General features: G+C 45.6%; 1 protein-coding gene across 1 annotated transcript in view; it reads left to right on the top strand.

Moving 5' to 3' along the window:
• Positions 1-7959, top strand: part of VSTM4 (V-set and transmembrane domain containing 4) — a 96827-nt gene extending 88868 nt beyond the window's left edge. Inside the window, exon 9 of the mRNA XM_008576040.1 lies at positions 6598-7959. Within this exon, the coding sequence (XP_008574262.1) occupies positions 6598-6723 (126 nt within the window). The 3' untranslated portion in view covers positions 6724-7959. The remainder of the gene's footprint in view (positions 1-6597) is intronic.
• The last annotated feature ends 4590 nt before the right edge of the window (positions 7960-12549 follow it).

Below are 12549 nucleotides of genomic sequence, written 5' to 3'. Positions count from 1 at the left end.
CACTGGAAGAAACAAGAGAGCTTGCCCAGGAGAGTCTGAGCAGGCAGGCGCAGCATGGTCGTGTCCCAGGCAAGAAGCCCTTTCTGTAGGAATCTTCTGTCTCCTACCTGGTCCACCCTGGACCTCAGCCTCTTCCTGAGGTCCTGCCACGTCTGCAAGTGGTTTTGCTTCTTCCAATGTCCTCATGAGGAGTGGCAGCAGAAGAAAGCAGGTCAGGGAGAGCCGCGGAGTGGCCGGTGGCACAGGGATCGGGGCAAAATGGCCTGGCTTAACACAATGGACTGCTCCTTCCTCAGAGGCTCCATGTGCTCCGCTGTGGAGAAGGGAATGACCGCGGGCTCTGTCCCTGCCCCGCGTGCAGTTCAGGGGGCAGGACCGTCTTGCAGAGGGCCTGGGTGTGGTCCACTGGATACAGGGATCGGGGCAAAATGGCCTGGCTTAACACAATGGACTGCTCCTTCCTCAGAGGCTCCGTGTGCTCCGCTGTGGAGAAGGGAATGACCGCGGGCTCTGTCCCTGCCCCACGTGCAGTTCAGGGGGCAGGACCGTCTTGCAGAGGGCCTGGGTGTGGTCCACTGGACGCCTGGCTCATTACTCAGAGGGAGGCAGCCACACCAGGCCTCTGTCACTGCTCTCTCACCTGGAGCCATGTGCCCTTCTTACCAGCCAGAATAGAGATGCCTGAGTCCTTGCTGCCCCCTTTCCTAAAGGCCAGTGGTGGGCAAGGGCTGCCAGCAGTGCAGCTAGATCTGTAGCAGATTCGGGTCAAGGCCATGCCACAGAGGGCAGAGGATCCCAGCACCTCTCTACTCCAGCCTGCCCCTCACTACATTGGGGTGAATGCACAGACCCTAGTCCTCCTCTCCCCTGGGAGTGGGTGGCTCTCCTGTGGCTTGACATGAAGTGCATTGGTCTCTTGTATCCACCCACCCCTAGTCAGGTAGCTCATCTCCTCTCCCCAAAGAAGGCTATTTCCTCTTCTCCCCTTCTCTCTGCCCCACCTTGACTGATGTATCAGTGTGCCCTGGCTGCCATAGCAAATGGCCGCAGATGGAAGGCTTCGCAGCAGAATGTGTATCTCACAGCTCTGGAGGCTGCAAGTGAGAGATCCAGGTGTCGGCAGGGAGATGTCTCCTGGGCCTCCCTCCTTTCTCTGCAGACGGCCGTCTTCTCCCTGTGTCTTCACGTGGTCTTGCCTCTGGTGTGTCTGTGTCCTACTATCCTCTTTGTACAAAGATACCAGTCATGTTAGAGGAGGCCCCACCCTAATGACCTCGTTTTAACTTTTTTACCTCTTTAAACACACCATCTCCAGACAGACTCACGTTCTGGGGTGCTGGGGTTACAGCTTCCACATTGGAATTTGGGGGGGGGGCACAATTCAGCTCATAACAACCAATTTTCTGCAATCTGTTCCTTATCTGTCAAAAGATATCCAGGGCTACTTCACTTTGTTCTTGTCAACTCATGAAGAATTCAGATCATGCGCCAGTGGACGATATTTTAGCCGACTCTCTGGAAAGGAGGTGATGACACCGACACGCTGATTTATTCAGCACAGACGCGTTTAGCGTCTTCTGTGGTGCAGGTGCTGTGCCAAAACGTTCACACGCATCTCATTTAAATCCTCACAATTGTCCAACAGGGTGTGTATCATTTTCCCGGAATGCCAGTGATGCAACTGGCCAAGGTCACACAGCTGACATTGGATCTGAGGTCCAGACTCCTGCACCCTGCTCTGCAGGCAGCTACAGGGCGAGGGCCGCGCTCCTCCGCACCTCCCCTCCAGGAGCACTTCCACGGAGCCCAGAGCTAGGAGTCTTCTCCTTTGTCCCAAATTCCCTCTGAGGCATCACACTCGTCCCTATCCGACCCTCCACTCTCGCTCCCAGAATCCCGATCCCAGCTGAGGAGTGGGTTCTCCCTGACCGGTAGGACGTGTGTGAAAAGTGAGGTTAGAGGTACATAAACCAAAGGGTTTAGGACATAGGAGATTCCGGGCAGTTGAATACCACAAATACCAGGCCTTTATTTGAGGAATAGAAAGGGAATCTGACCGGAGTCTCTGCAGGCTGAGCAAACGGAAAAAGGAAGGGAAACCAAACTGTCCCTGGAGAGAGGAATGGCGGGGTTGCTTCTCACATATTCAGGAAGTTCTAGGGCTTTTTCTAAAGGACTCGACTAGGACTTCCCAGCCGTCAGCCCACCTCTGCCCATTTTCCAGTGGATACAGCAATAGCTGCATATGATGTACAGCTCAGGTCTGAGGCCTGGAAACCCTCCTTTGGGCAGTTTCCTTTTGCTCTCAGTGGAATATAAAGTTATCATAAGAGTGTAAACTCATGGGCTCAACATTTTTGAAGTTTCTGCTCTGAGCACGAATGCCTCATATGCTTCTTTACTTCCTGCACCCCCAAGAAGAGGATGGGGGCTACAAGAGGGTTGCTTCAAGGGCCAGCAGCTGTCAGGGAGTTAGCAGAAGTGCTGCTTCCTCATCCACCTTCAGACAGCACCTGCTGTCCCCCCGATCCTGAATTCTGTAGACACCAGGAGTGAGTCCTGAGCTGAAATCCAGGTGTAGTTTGTACAGTCAAGATAGCAGTGAAGTGGCACTGACTGAAGTAACGTCAGCCTGCAGCAGGACCCTCACATGGCAGCCAGCTGAGGTACCAGTACATCCTGCTCCTGGCTCCTGGTTAACTAGCAGTTCTATAGTCTTACCTAGTCTTACTGGTATGCCCCAATTTTTCTCTAAGCTCCTTCTCAGAGGCACCAAAGCCTTCCACTGAAACGTCAGTGCAAAGAAAGGCCACTTGGTGAGAACTGGTAAGAAATACTCGTTTACCCCCTTCACTGGCCATTAGGAATTTATTTCCAGTTAAACAAGGTGCGAAAGGTAATTAAGCACATGGTTGATGGGATAGCCAAGTGTTCATGCCAGAAAAACAATAGGTTCTTTAAAGATGCCAAGGACAGATATTATGCATCTTCTCTTGGAAACTATATACACTTCACAGTTCTGAGCCTCTTGGTGCTGCCTCATATCTTCAATCAAATTATTATATTCCAGAAATACGCATAAGGGAAATGATTCTACACACTTTATGGTGGGTTGTTGCTTGTAGCAGTAATTGAAGTACCTTTCCCACTTATGAAAGTACTAATTTTATTTGTCTTTATTGCTTTTCTAGATGCAATTATTTATTTAGTGTGCTTTGGCTTTATTAAATTATGTTTACTATAGGAATATCATAAAAATGTATGAAAACAACACATCAGCCAAGCCAGCCTGGTGACCTGTATTGAGAAAGCTAGTGTTATTTTTCATATCCAAACGTAATGGAATAACTTAAGAATAAATAGATAATCTACACTAGAAAACAATGCAATTTCAAGGTAATGTAATAAAACACCTGGACAATATGATTTCATAAATCTTGGTTCTAAAATTTACATGAGTTGGGTTTTGCGTGCTTATTTGAGGACACGTGGCATTTCTAAATGGAATCATTATAATGTGAAATGTAATTAAACCAAAGGCAAGCATGCGAACAGGGTTTTTGTTGGCTGCTAAGGTACAGGTGACTAAGAACAATGTGAAGACTTTTGATGTCAAAAGACAAGCAAAAGGCTCTCATCCATGTAAATGTCCTTAGCGTTCAAGTTGAAAAATGGCTGGACAATTTACACAGAGTCACCTCAGCCAGAAGGTGGTGGCTCTAAGGAGTTCTTTGTATATTCTCCTAGTCTCCTGCTTCCTGTCCATGTTATGGGGCTTCATCAAAAGAAAAGAGGCTTTTTGCTTTTCACTTTCTTTTTAAGAAACTTAAATTGAATGTAAATGGTTTATTTGTTCTGAATTTCCAAGAGATAACCAAGATGTAGGCCCAGAATTGAAGGAAAAAAAAAAAAAAGCAAGACAATAACAAAACCAAAATCAAAACTGAAACCCAAAACCCCTAAATCTAACATCCTAGAATATAGAGAGCAGGGCTACTTCAATGAAAATGACTATATGACTATAAGTTAATGATCACCTTTTATTTTCCTAATTATGAATTGAAATTAATTAATGCATTGTTTAAATACACGTACCTACTACAAAATTCAAAAGGAACAAATGTGTATGATAAAGCGTAAGTCTCCTGCCAGTCCTCTGGATTATATGAATATCCCAGTCTCCTGTTGATGACCATTTACATGTTTTCAGTTTTTTGCCTGTACCAAGAAACACTCCCACCAACAATGTACAAGAGGTTGTTTGTTTTGTCAACATTTTTTTTCCTTTTATGTTTGGCAACTTGAAAGGAAAAAAAAAAAAAAAATGATGTCTAAGTATGATTTTAAAATAGCAGTCCTGGGGACGGCTGGTTAGCTCAGTTGGTCAGAGCACAGCCTGATAACACAGAGGTCATGTGTTCGGATCCCCAAACCGGCCAGCTGCCAAAAATAAATAAATAAAAAATAAATAAATAAAATAGTAGTCCTCTTACTGAGAGAGAGGCTGAGTCTCGTTCCATCTGTGAAAGAGCCACCTGTGATTCCTTCCCTGTGGACAGTCTGCTTCTGTCTGTTGCTCTTTGCTTAATTTTCTAATGGATTGTTTGGTCATTGTATTTGTTGAATTGCAATTCCCTTTAATATGAGCTGCAAATATTTTCCACACTCTCTCAATTGTCCTTTGACTTTATTTAGAAAATATTTTGCCATACGTAGCATGCACATGTACACATCTTTTTCCATTGCTTCTGGACTTGGTGTCATACTTTAAAATACTCTGAGATTATTTTTTTAAAACTCTCCACATGTTCTTCCAGTACTTTTAAGGGTTTGTTTTCTGCATTAAAATTTTTAATTCATCTGGAATTTATCTGGGTGCATAGAATGATATATGGATATGATTTTTTTTTCTCAAATGGCTGTTTAAGTATCGCAACAGCATTTATTGAAAAATAATATTTAGGTTAATTTCTGGACTTTTTCACCAGTCCCATTAATACACATATCTGCATATGCCAGTACCACATTATTTAAATTATTTAGCTTTATATTTTTAAAATAACTATAGTTGAATGACCAATTATTCTTTATTTTAATAATGTTTCTTAACCACGCTAAGAAAATATACATCTATGACTACTTCATTTAAAAACTGTTTTTAACAAAACTGTATTTTTAATCTTATTAAATGTCTTTCCGGCATCTATAGAGCTAATTATATGGTTTTTCTCTTTTGATCTATTACTATTATAAATTATGTTAATAGTTTTTTTTAAATATCGAACCATCTTTGCATTCCTGGAATAAAAACAACTTTAGTAGGATTATCTTTTAACATACTTCTTCATTCTCTCTGAATAAATTTGACTTCAAATGTATATTAGTAAATGATATTGTTCTAAAATATGTCAAGATTTTCTCCCTTTTTTATGCTCTTGATTAGTTTAATTACATTGAATTGATCTGTTCCTTAAAGAGATTTCTTTTAGAAATTCTCCTGTAAAACTGCTCACCTGGTGCTTTTGAGAAAGAACACTTTGACCTACCTACTTTCCTTCCTATTTCTTTATTTGATGGTAATTAGTACATTCAGATTTCCTGGAGTTAATGTTTATAGTTTATATTTTTTCTGGAACATTACCCATTCTATCTTGTATGTGTATCTCAAAATGTTTTCAATAAGTTGAGCAAATTAGTTTTCTTAAATTTTTTAAAATTTCCTTTATTAACATTATATCCCCTTTCTCATTTCCTATTTCATTCATTTATGCTTTTCCATTATCTCGATTAATTTATTTTCCAATTTTATGTTTTATGGTTGTTTTCCAAGCACCAGCTTTTAGACACCCTGCTGCTTTCTGTGTTCTGATTCATGCAGTCTCACTTCATTTTTATGGGTTTCGTCCTTCTGCTTTTCTTTTCTTTATTTTGTTCTTTTTCTAACTTTTTGAGTTGGGTGCTTGATCCATTTAATTCATATGGTTTGATATAAATATATAAGGCTATGTTTTTTCTCTGAGCACTGCTTCAACCATTTTTTTTTTTAGGTTCTGAGAAGTAATATTTTCTTTATCATTATTTTCAAGATACTCTGAAATTTTATTTTTATACAGGTTATGTCATTCACAAAAATTTCTAGGTGATAGAATTCTAGTTTGGTCATTAATTTCTAATTTTGTTTTTTGTTTCTGTCTCCACCTTTATGTTTTCCTTTTGATCAGAGCCTTCAGTTACATTATTTTTACTTTTCAAAATAAAAGTTTTCTTTGTGGCCTAATGTTTAATCATTTTTTTGTGAGTGTTCGTGTCAGCTCGAAAATATATCATAATATCTCTTTGCAGGGCATCGTGCTGTATATAAGATGAGGTCTATCTTATTAATTATGTTATTGGGTTTATATAACCCAGTATATAAACTAATCATAATTATGTTATTGGGTTTATATAACCCAATATATAAACAATATCTAAAATTTTGTCCACTCATCCCCCTTTTAATCCCACAAGTGCTATGAAAACCCACGCTTGGTGAATGAATGTGTGGTGTGGAGCTCCCCACGGTTAGCTAGCATTGTGCTGTCTGTTTTTCTCTTATAGCCAAAGATTGCAGAAGAGACTCTGACCTACGCTGAGCTGGAGCTGATCAAGCCCCACCAGGTGGCCAAAGGCGTCCCCACCAGCACCGTCTACGCCCAGATCCTCTTTGAGGAGAACAAGCTGTAACACACGTCCTCTTCTGTGGTTCTATTTAATACCTGCCACTCAGTTATTTATGAAACCTTGGAAACAAAGTCCCTATTTTTGTATTTTCACTCGTGCCTTTGGGGTGGTGGGAAGCCCCTATCCAACTGCATTCCAGGTGACTTTGAAGAGGTACGAGGCTGTTCTCCCCCAAAGAAAAGGGACCATAGCCCTTGGACAAATCTCCCAGGACAAGCTGTTCGTGGGCCTGAGCCCTGAGGCGTGAGGACTCTGAGTCTGAGAGCACCCAAGGAGATTTTCTGCTGAGCCAGTCCCCTTCACATTTTCCTCTTTTTTCTCTGGGTTTTAATTTTTTAAAATCTTTTTTAAATCTTGATTTTAATCTCCTGCCCTTCCAGTATCTGTGATATCAAGCTCATAGTATATAGCCAGAGGGAATGCCATTATAGGCCAAAGTGTAAGATGGTACATGTGCAGTAATTGCTTTTCACAGGATCAGACAACATCGCTGGGGCACTGAGGGTGCAATGGACTGTGGGTCACAAGCAGCCACTCGATGGCATCTTGTGTTTTAAGTAGATGCTCTGACCCTGATGATTAAATGGCAGAGGAACAGATTGTGGGGAAGACTCAGGTCAGCCTCTGGGTACCCCATGCCCTCTCCCCACCCACGATGCCCAAGGCTGCAGGACAGGTAGAACATCCTTCGGCGGGTGGACCTGTGATGGTAGAGAAACAGCCTCCGAGACGTTCTTACTCACCTTTTCCAAAGGAGCAGGGGGGGTTGCCATCAAGTGACACATGAGAGCAAGAGGGTCTCTCCCAAGTGTGCAGAGCTCGGTCAGCTCTGATGGCATGCCCACGCACGTGAGAGCAAAGCCCTTTGCCAGGTCCACTGCGGGGAGGAGAGTGGGGAGCACAAGCCACACTGGAGAACGTGTCTGAAGACCCCACTCCTGCCAACTGCTTGCCCATGTCAGCCCTGTGCATGAATCCTCATGGGTCTGGGTGGGGGTCGGGGGGTGCATGGGTGTACATAGGTGCGGCAGCTGCTCTGAGGATCTGCATAACATGCAGGAATCTCGGACTCCCTGAAGGTGCGTCCACTCTGGAAGAGTCATCAGGTCGACTGTGTTGTGAAGGACATTTCCTGATGTGCAACTGTACTCTGGGTGGCTGTGTACTGCACACTATAGAAACTGTTTGGCTGTGTAATGGACCATGTACATATGATAAATTATCTATTTTAAACACTGACGGGGTATGAGTTGTGCCCATCTATGTATCCGTGTGTACTTGGTCGAGTTTCTTATCCCCTAATAGCCTTGTGAAAACTCCATGTTTGTGTAAAGGTAACCTAACCTCCCATAGAATTCTTGGGGCTAAAAATGGGTAATGAATACTGCCAGATTCTGGAAACTGTAAATTGCTATGCAAGTGCTCTATGTTAACATTCATGCTAAAGCTAGCCTGCATTTTCAAAATGAACATTTCTTTACTATTTAAGGTTCTCATTGCAATAGCTTTAAAAAACAAATATTTGTTCATGCACTTAGCTCCAGAGAAATGCTCCCAAAGACCCACAATAGCTTCTGAGTGCCTCTCATGGCTTATTGGAACGAGTCCAGATTGGAAGCGGTATTGATTTCCCGGAAGCAAAAACAACTTGCCGTCGCAAAGTGGAAATCCACCCTCCCCGCTGACCCCGCACCTCATTCCCTCACTCTCTGCCCATCTCAAGGGCAGTGAATAAACCACACAGTTTTTAAGAAGGAAGACCATCTGGGAAGACTCACCAGAACTTCCCTGAGCATCTCTTTGGGAAGGGAGAGTACACGTTTTTTCCCTCACTCTCTGCCCATCTCAAGGGCAGTGAATAAACCACACAGTTTTTAAGAAGGAAGGCCATCTGGGAAGACTCACCAGAACTTCCCTGAGCATCTCTTTGGGAAGGGAGAGTACACGTTTTGCACAGCATTCATATCATAATCATCACAAGGGTTTTTGTTTTATCATGGCAGTGTCTCAGCAGGTGGCTGGATAGTGTTTTGAGGGTGGAGGGTGAATTCCAAATTTGCACAGAGTCTTATGGGCTACCGTGGCCGGGGGGGGGGTGCCAAGTGGGAGGAGGCACAGGGAGTGAAGGGGAGAGGTTGGGGAGAGGGTGACAGGGCAGAGGGCAATGTTTTCCAATGCCCCCAGGCCTCTGCAGAGTGGAACCACCCAGACACGCGCCCCTTATGCCTGGTGAGAGCTTAGGGTCATCATACATGGAAATCAACATATTCCACTAAGAAGAACATGTGATTTTAAGAGTCGGTAGCTGCCAGTTAGAGTCTAACCACTCATTGCTACGGATCCTGTTCAGACTCTTTCTCCCAAACTCTGGTCAGAGCTGCACAGATCCACATTAGGTGTATGAATGGGGGACCTGCTGACCATTCCCCCTGCTGAAAATGCTTCCCCAGGGAATTATGGACAGCATCTGAGCAGAGCCCATCCCACGGTTATCCATGGAAGCAAACCATGCAAGCGCTGCTCAGACTGGAAGCAGTGGATGATTTGTACCTGGTACTTGTCTGAGGTGATGAACCTTGATGTGCAGACACAGTAAGTTTCAAAAATGTGTCTACTCATTCATTCTGTATCAGATAGACACTAACCGTGCACTGATGTTTCTAAAAATAAGGAGAAACATACTGTTCAAATACAAATTAGAGGAATCTCTTCAATTTGTTTTTACTATAAAGCATTAAAGGAAGCAACTGTATGTAGGTAATTTTCAGAATGGACAATTGCTTTACGTTTAAAGGAAGTTAAACAAATATGAACCCACTGCTCAGAACGCAGTGGCTTCTTGCAGGCAGAGTGCAGGTACTCTCAGATTGGGTGGGGAGTCTTGGCCTAGGCCAGGGCTGGCATGGAGTCACATGGCAAGCATGGAGGGGTGAAAGGGTGGCCACCTGGGTGAGACAATCTTGCCAAGTCAAAGCCCCAGCCCCGAACGAGAGCAGCTGTGGTGGGAGGAGAGGGCTGGGACTCCTTTAGGATCCCCTCTTCACCAAAGCACTGTAACCCTGTTAGCTGACAGGGAAAATAAGAAAAAGCCAAGCCTCCCACCTCCTGATTCTCACTGGAGCGAAAATGACATGGGACACTTCATATTTTCTAATGTGTCATCGTGGAGTTGGCCCATGCGTCAATAAGCCCAAAGCCTCTCTTTCTTTTAGGGACTATCCGTGGCCTTGCTGATCACTCAGCCTCTGATATGCATGACTATAACCTAGGCTGGGCCGAGAATGGGGCTTATGACCCAGGCCTCAAAAATGGTCCAAAGCACAAATCCTTGGGAGAAAGAAACCATCTTCCCCTTGAGCAGCGAAACTAGGATCACAGAAATCAGACCTACCAACAGCTATGTCTCCTGCAAGTGGAGAAGCCACAGAGAATGACAAGGACACTGAGAGAGAAGCAGATAATCGAATGTGCTGGAAGCACAGAATCCCAGCCCCAGGCTCCTAACACCCCCCAGATGCTTCTCTTTCTTTCAGATCTTTTAATTCCGTAAACTACCTCATTATCCTACTACTAAAATCCTGGTTTTGCTCAAAGTAGTCAGGTTGCAACAGAAAGGACCCTAACACAGTATGCATCAAAGCTGCTTCCCAGCACAGGAAACAAAAAGAGAAAAAGCTGCACTGAGCGTCATGGCCCGAGGAGCCCACTCGCGCCGCACCACCGACCATGCCTGTGACTGTGAGCTCTGGCCTCGCTCTGCGCCCCACTGCCTGGCAGACCCTGTCTGGGCTCTGAAGACACCCTTCTCAATGGAGAGCTCTCAGTGGAGCACTGAGGACTAGCAGGGATGCCAGCAGGTCTGGGCAGTATTGAGAGGCATTGGCGGCAGCAGGGGCAGGCACAGGGTGGTGGTGACTCAGATGAGCCATGTCACCTGCATGTTAGCTCTAAGGTTTAGGCTGGCTTCCACACAGAACATGCTGTCTTTTCAGCATCTCTGACCCCAGGGTGACCCAGCTCTGTGTCATTTGGAGTTCATTATAAAGTGAGGTAGTCTCATGGTGGGGACATTGATCCCACCCTAAAACACAACCCTACCTCCATACGTGGGTCAGAAGCTGTCCGTTGGGAAGGAAAGCAGAGCAGAAGCGTGTGGTTCGGGGGAAGGATCTGCATTCAGTGTGGCTGTGCTGAGCTTGAGTACAACGGGGTGTCCAGATGGATATGCACAGATGGTGCTCCCCAAACTTTAATGTGTGCACAGGTCGCTTGGGATCTTGTGAAAATGTAGATCCTGGTCAGGAGGTCTGGGGTGGGAAGTGGGATTCTGAGTTTCTAACAGGCTCCCAGAGTGTGTCCATGCTTCTGTTCCCGGAACACAGAGTAGCAAGGATCTAAACTGTTGGAAATATGGATCTGGAGTTCCTGGCGGGCATGGGGTGTCCTCAGTGCATAGGTCACAACTGAAGCCCTAGCTGTGGGCAAAATCCACAGAGAGGCTGCCCGATGAGGAAGGAAAGTGCTAGGCCTGAGCGGTGGGGCATGCCTGTGCTGGCAGGGCCAGAGCCGTGGGGAGCTCAGAGGGGCCCAGCAGAGAGTGGGCAATCAGAGGGGCAGGGGAGCCTGGGAGAAAGCCACGGCCGGGAGTTTCTCAAAGGAGGAAGGGCTCGGCGGTGTGAACTCTGCAGAGGTCAAGATGGATTGAGGTCGAGCCTCTGCTCATTCTGAATTAATTACACATTCTCATTCATAAAATGGTTTGGTTTTTTTTTGGGGGGGATATCCCCACATACACAAGGCTAATGAGCTTTGGGGCTGAGCTGCATCTGATCCGCTCGCGAGCCTCTGCTCATTCTGAATTAATTACACATTCTCATTCATAAAATGGTTTGGTTTTTTTGGGGGGGGGATATCCCCACATACACAAGGCTAATGAGCTTTGGGGCTGAGCTGCATCTGATCCGCTCAGTGTATTTTTTTCAGAGCAATCCTCATCTTTCCATGGGGTGGCGGTTTAGACAAGACTTAATGAACGCACGGGGTGGGGTGGGAGGGGTGGCCAAGGCAATTTTCTGCTCCTGTTGTCATTGTTAAGAGATGACTTGGCGCCTGCTTTCTAATAAACACAGCTCGATTAGCTTCACACCAATTTGGTGTCTGATTGTTAAATGTTAATGTACTGTACCCTATAGTTTTAAATAGAATTAGCGGTATTTACAGCTGTGGTTAAATGCACCTTGTCCTTCCACATTAAACTTTATTACAAGTGTCCTCCATCAGCAAACAGGAGAAAAGCCCATTAGCAGCCTGGCGGTGTGGGGCGGTGGTGCTGCCACAGGAGCCGGCTGTCTGTGCTCCTCATTGCAGCTTTCCAGCTGGGCAGCTGGGCCTGACGAGGGCCTGTTTCTGAGTGTGATTAGAACTTTAGACTCCTGGGTCTTCGGATGGATCTTAGGGAATCCACTGACACCCGGGAATTGTGACGCAGATATCTGTCTGTGTTGCATGTGTGAGGGTCTGATGTCCCCTTCCACTTTCTAAAGGGGTCCATGATCCACACAAGATGGCCCTTTAGAGACACTATGCCAGGTCCCAACTGCACGGGCCCCAGACAGCATCATGATGAAGCTGGGGAGGCTAAGCAGATGGGCAGGGCCTGCCGATGGAGCGCAGGCTCCTGACTCCCAGCCCAGTGGCCTCCAGTGCGTGTCCACCCAACAGGCCCCCTCCAGGTTCTGGTTCCAGGAAGCCAACCTGTGCCCACCCTCGCTCCTCTGGCTGGGGAGCGCTGGCCTCCTGCAGGGCTGGTCTTTGGCTCAGCTAAGGACC

The sequence above is a fragment of the Galeopterus variegatus genome, unplaced genomic scaffold (genome assembly GCF_000696425.1).
Source record: "Galeopterus variegatus unplaced genomic scaffold, G_variegatus-3.0.2 Scaffold1276, whole genome shotgun sequence".
Taxonomy (NCBI): Eukaryota; Metazoa; Chordata; class Mammalia; order Dermoptera; family Cynocephalidae; genus Galeopterus; species Galeopterus variegatus.
Note: the sequence above shows the minus strand (reverse complement) of the source record. Positions and strands in the feature narration are given on the sequence as shown.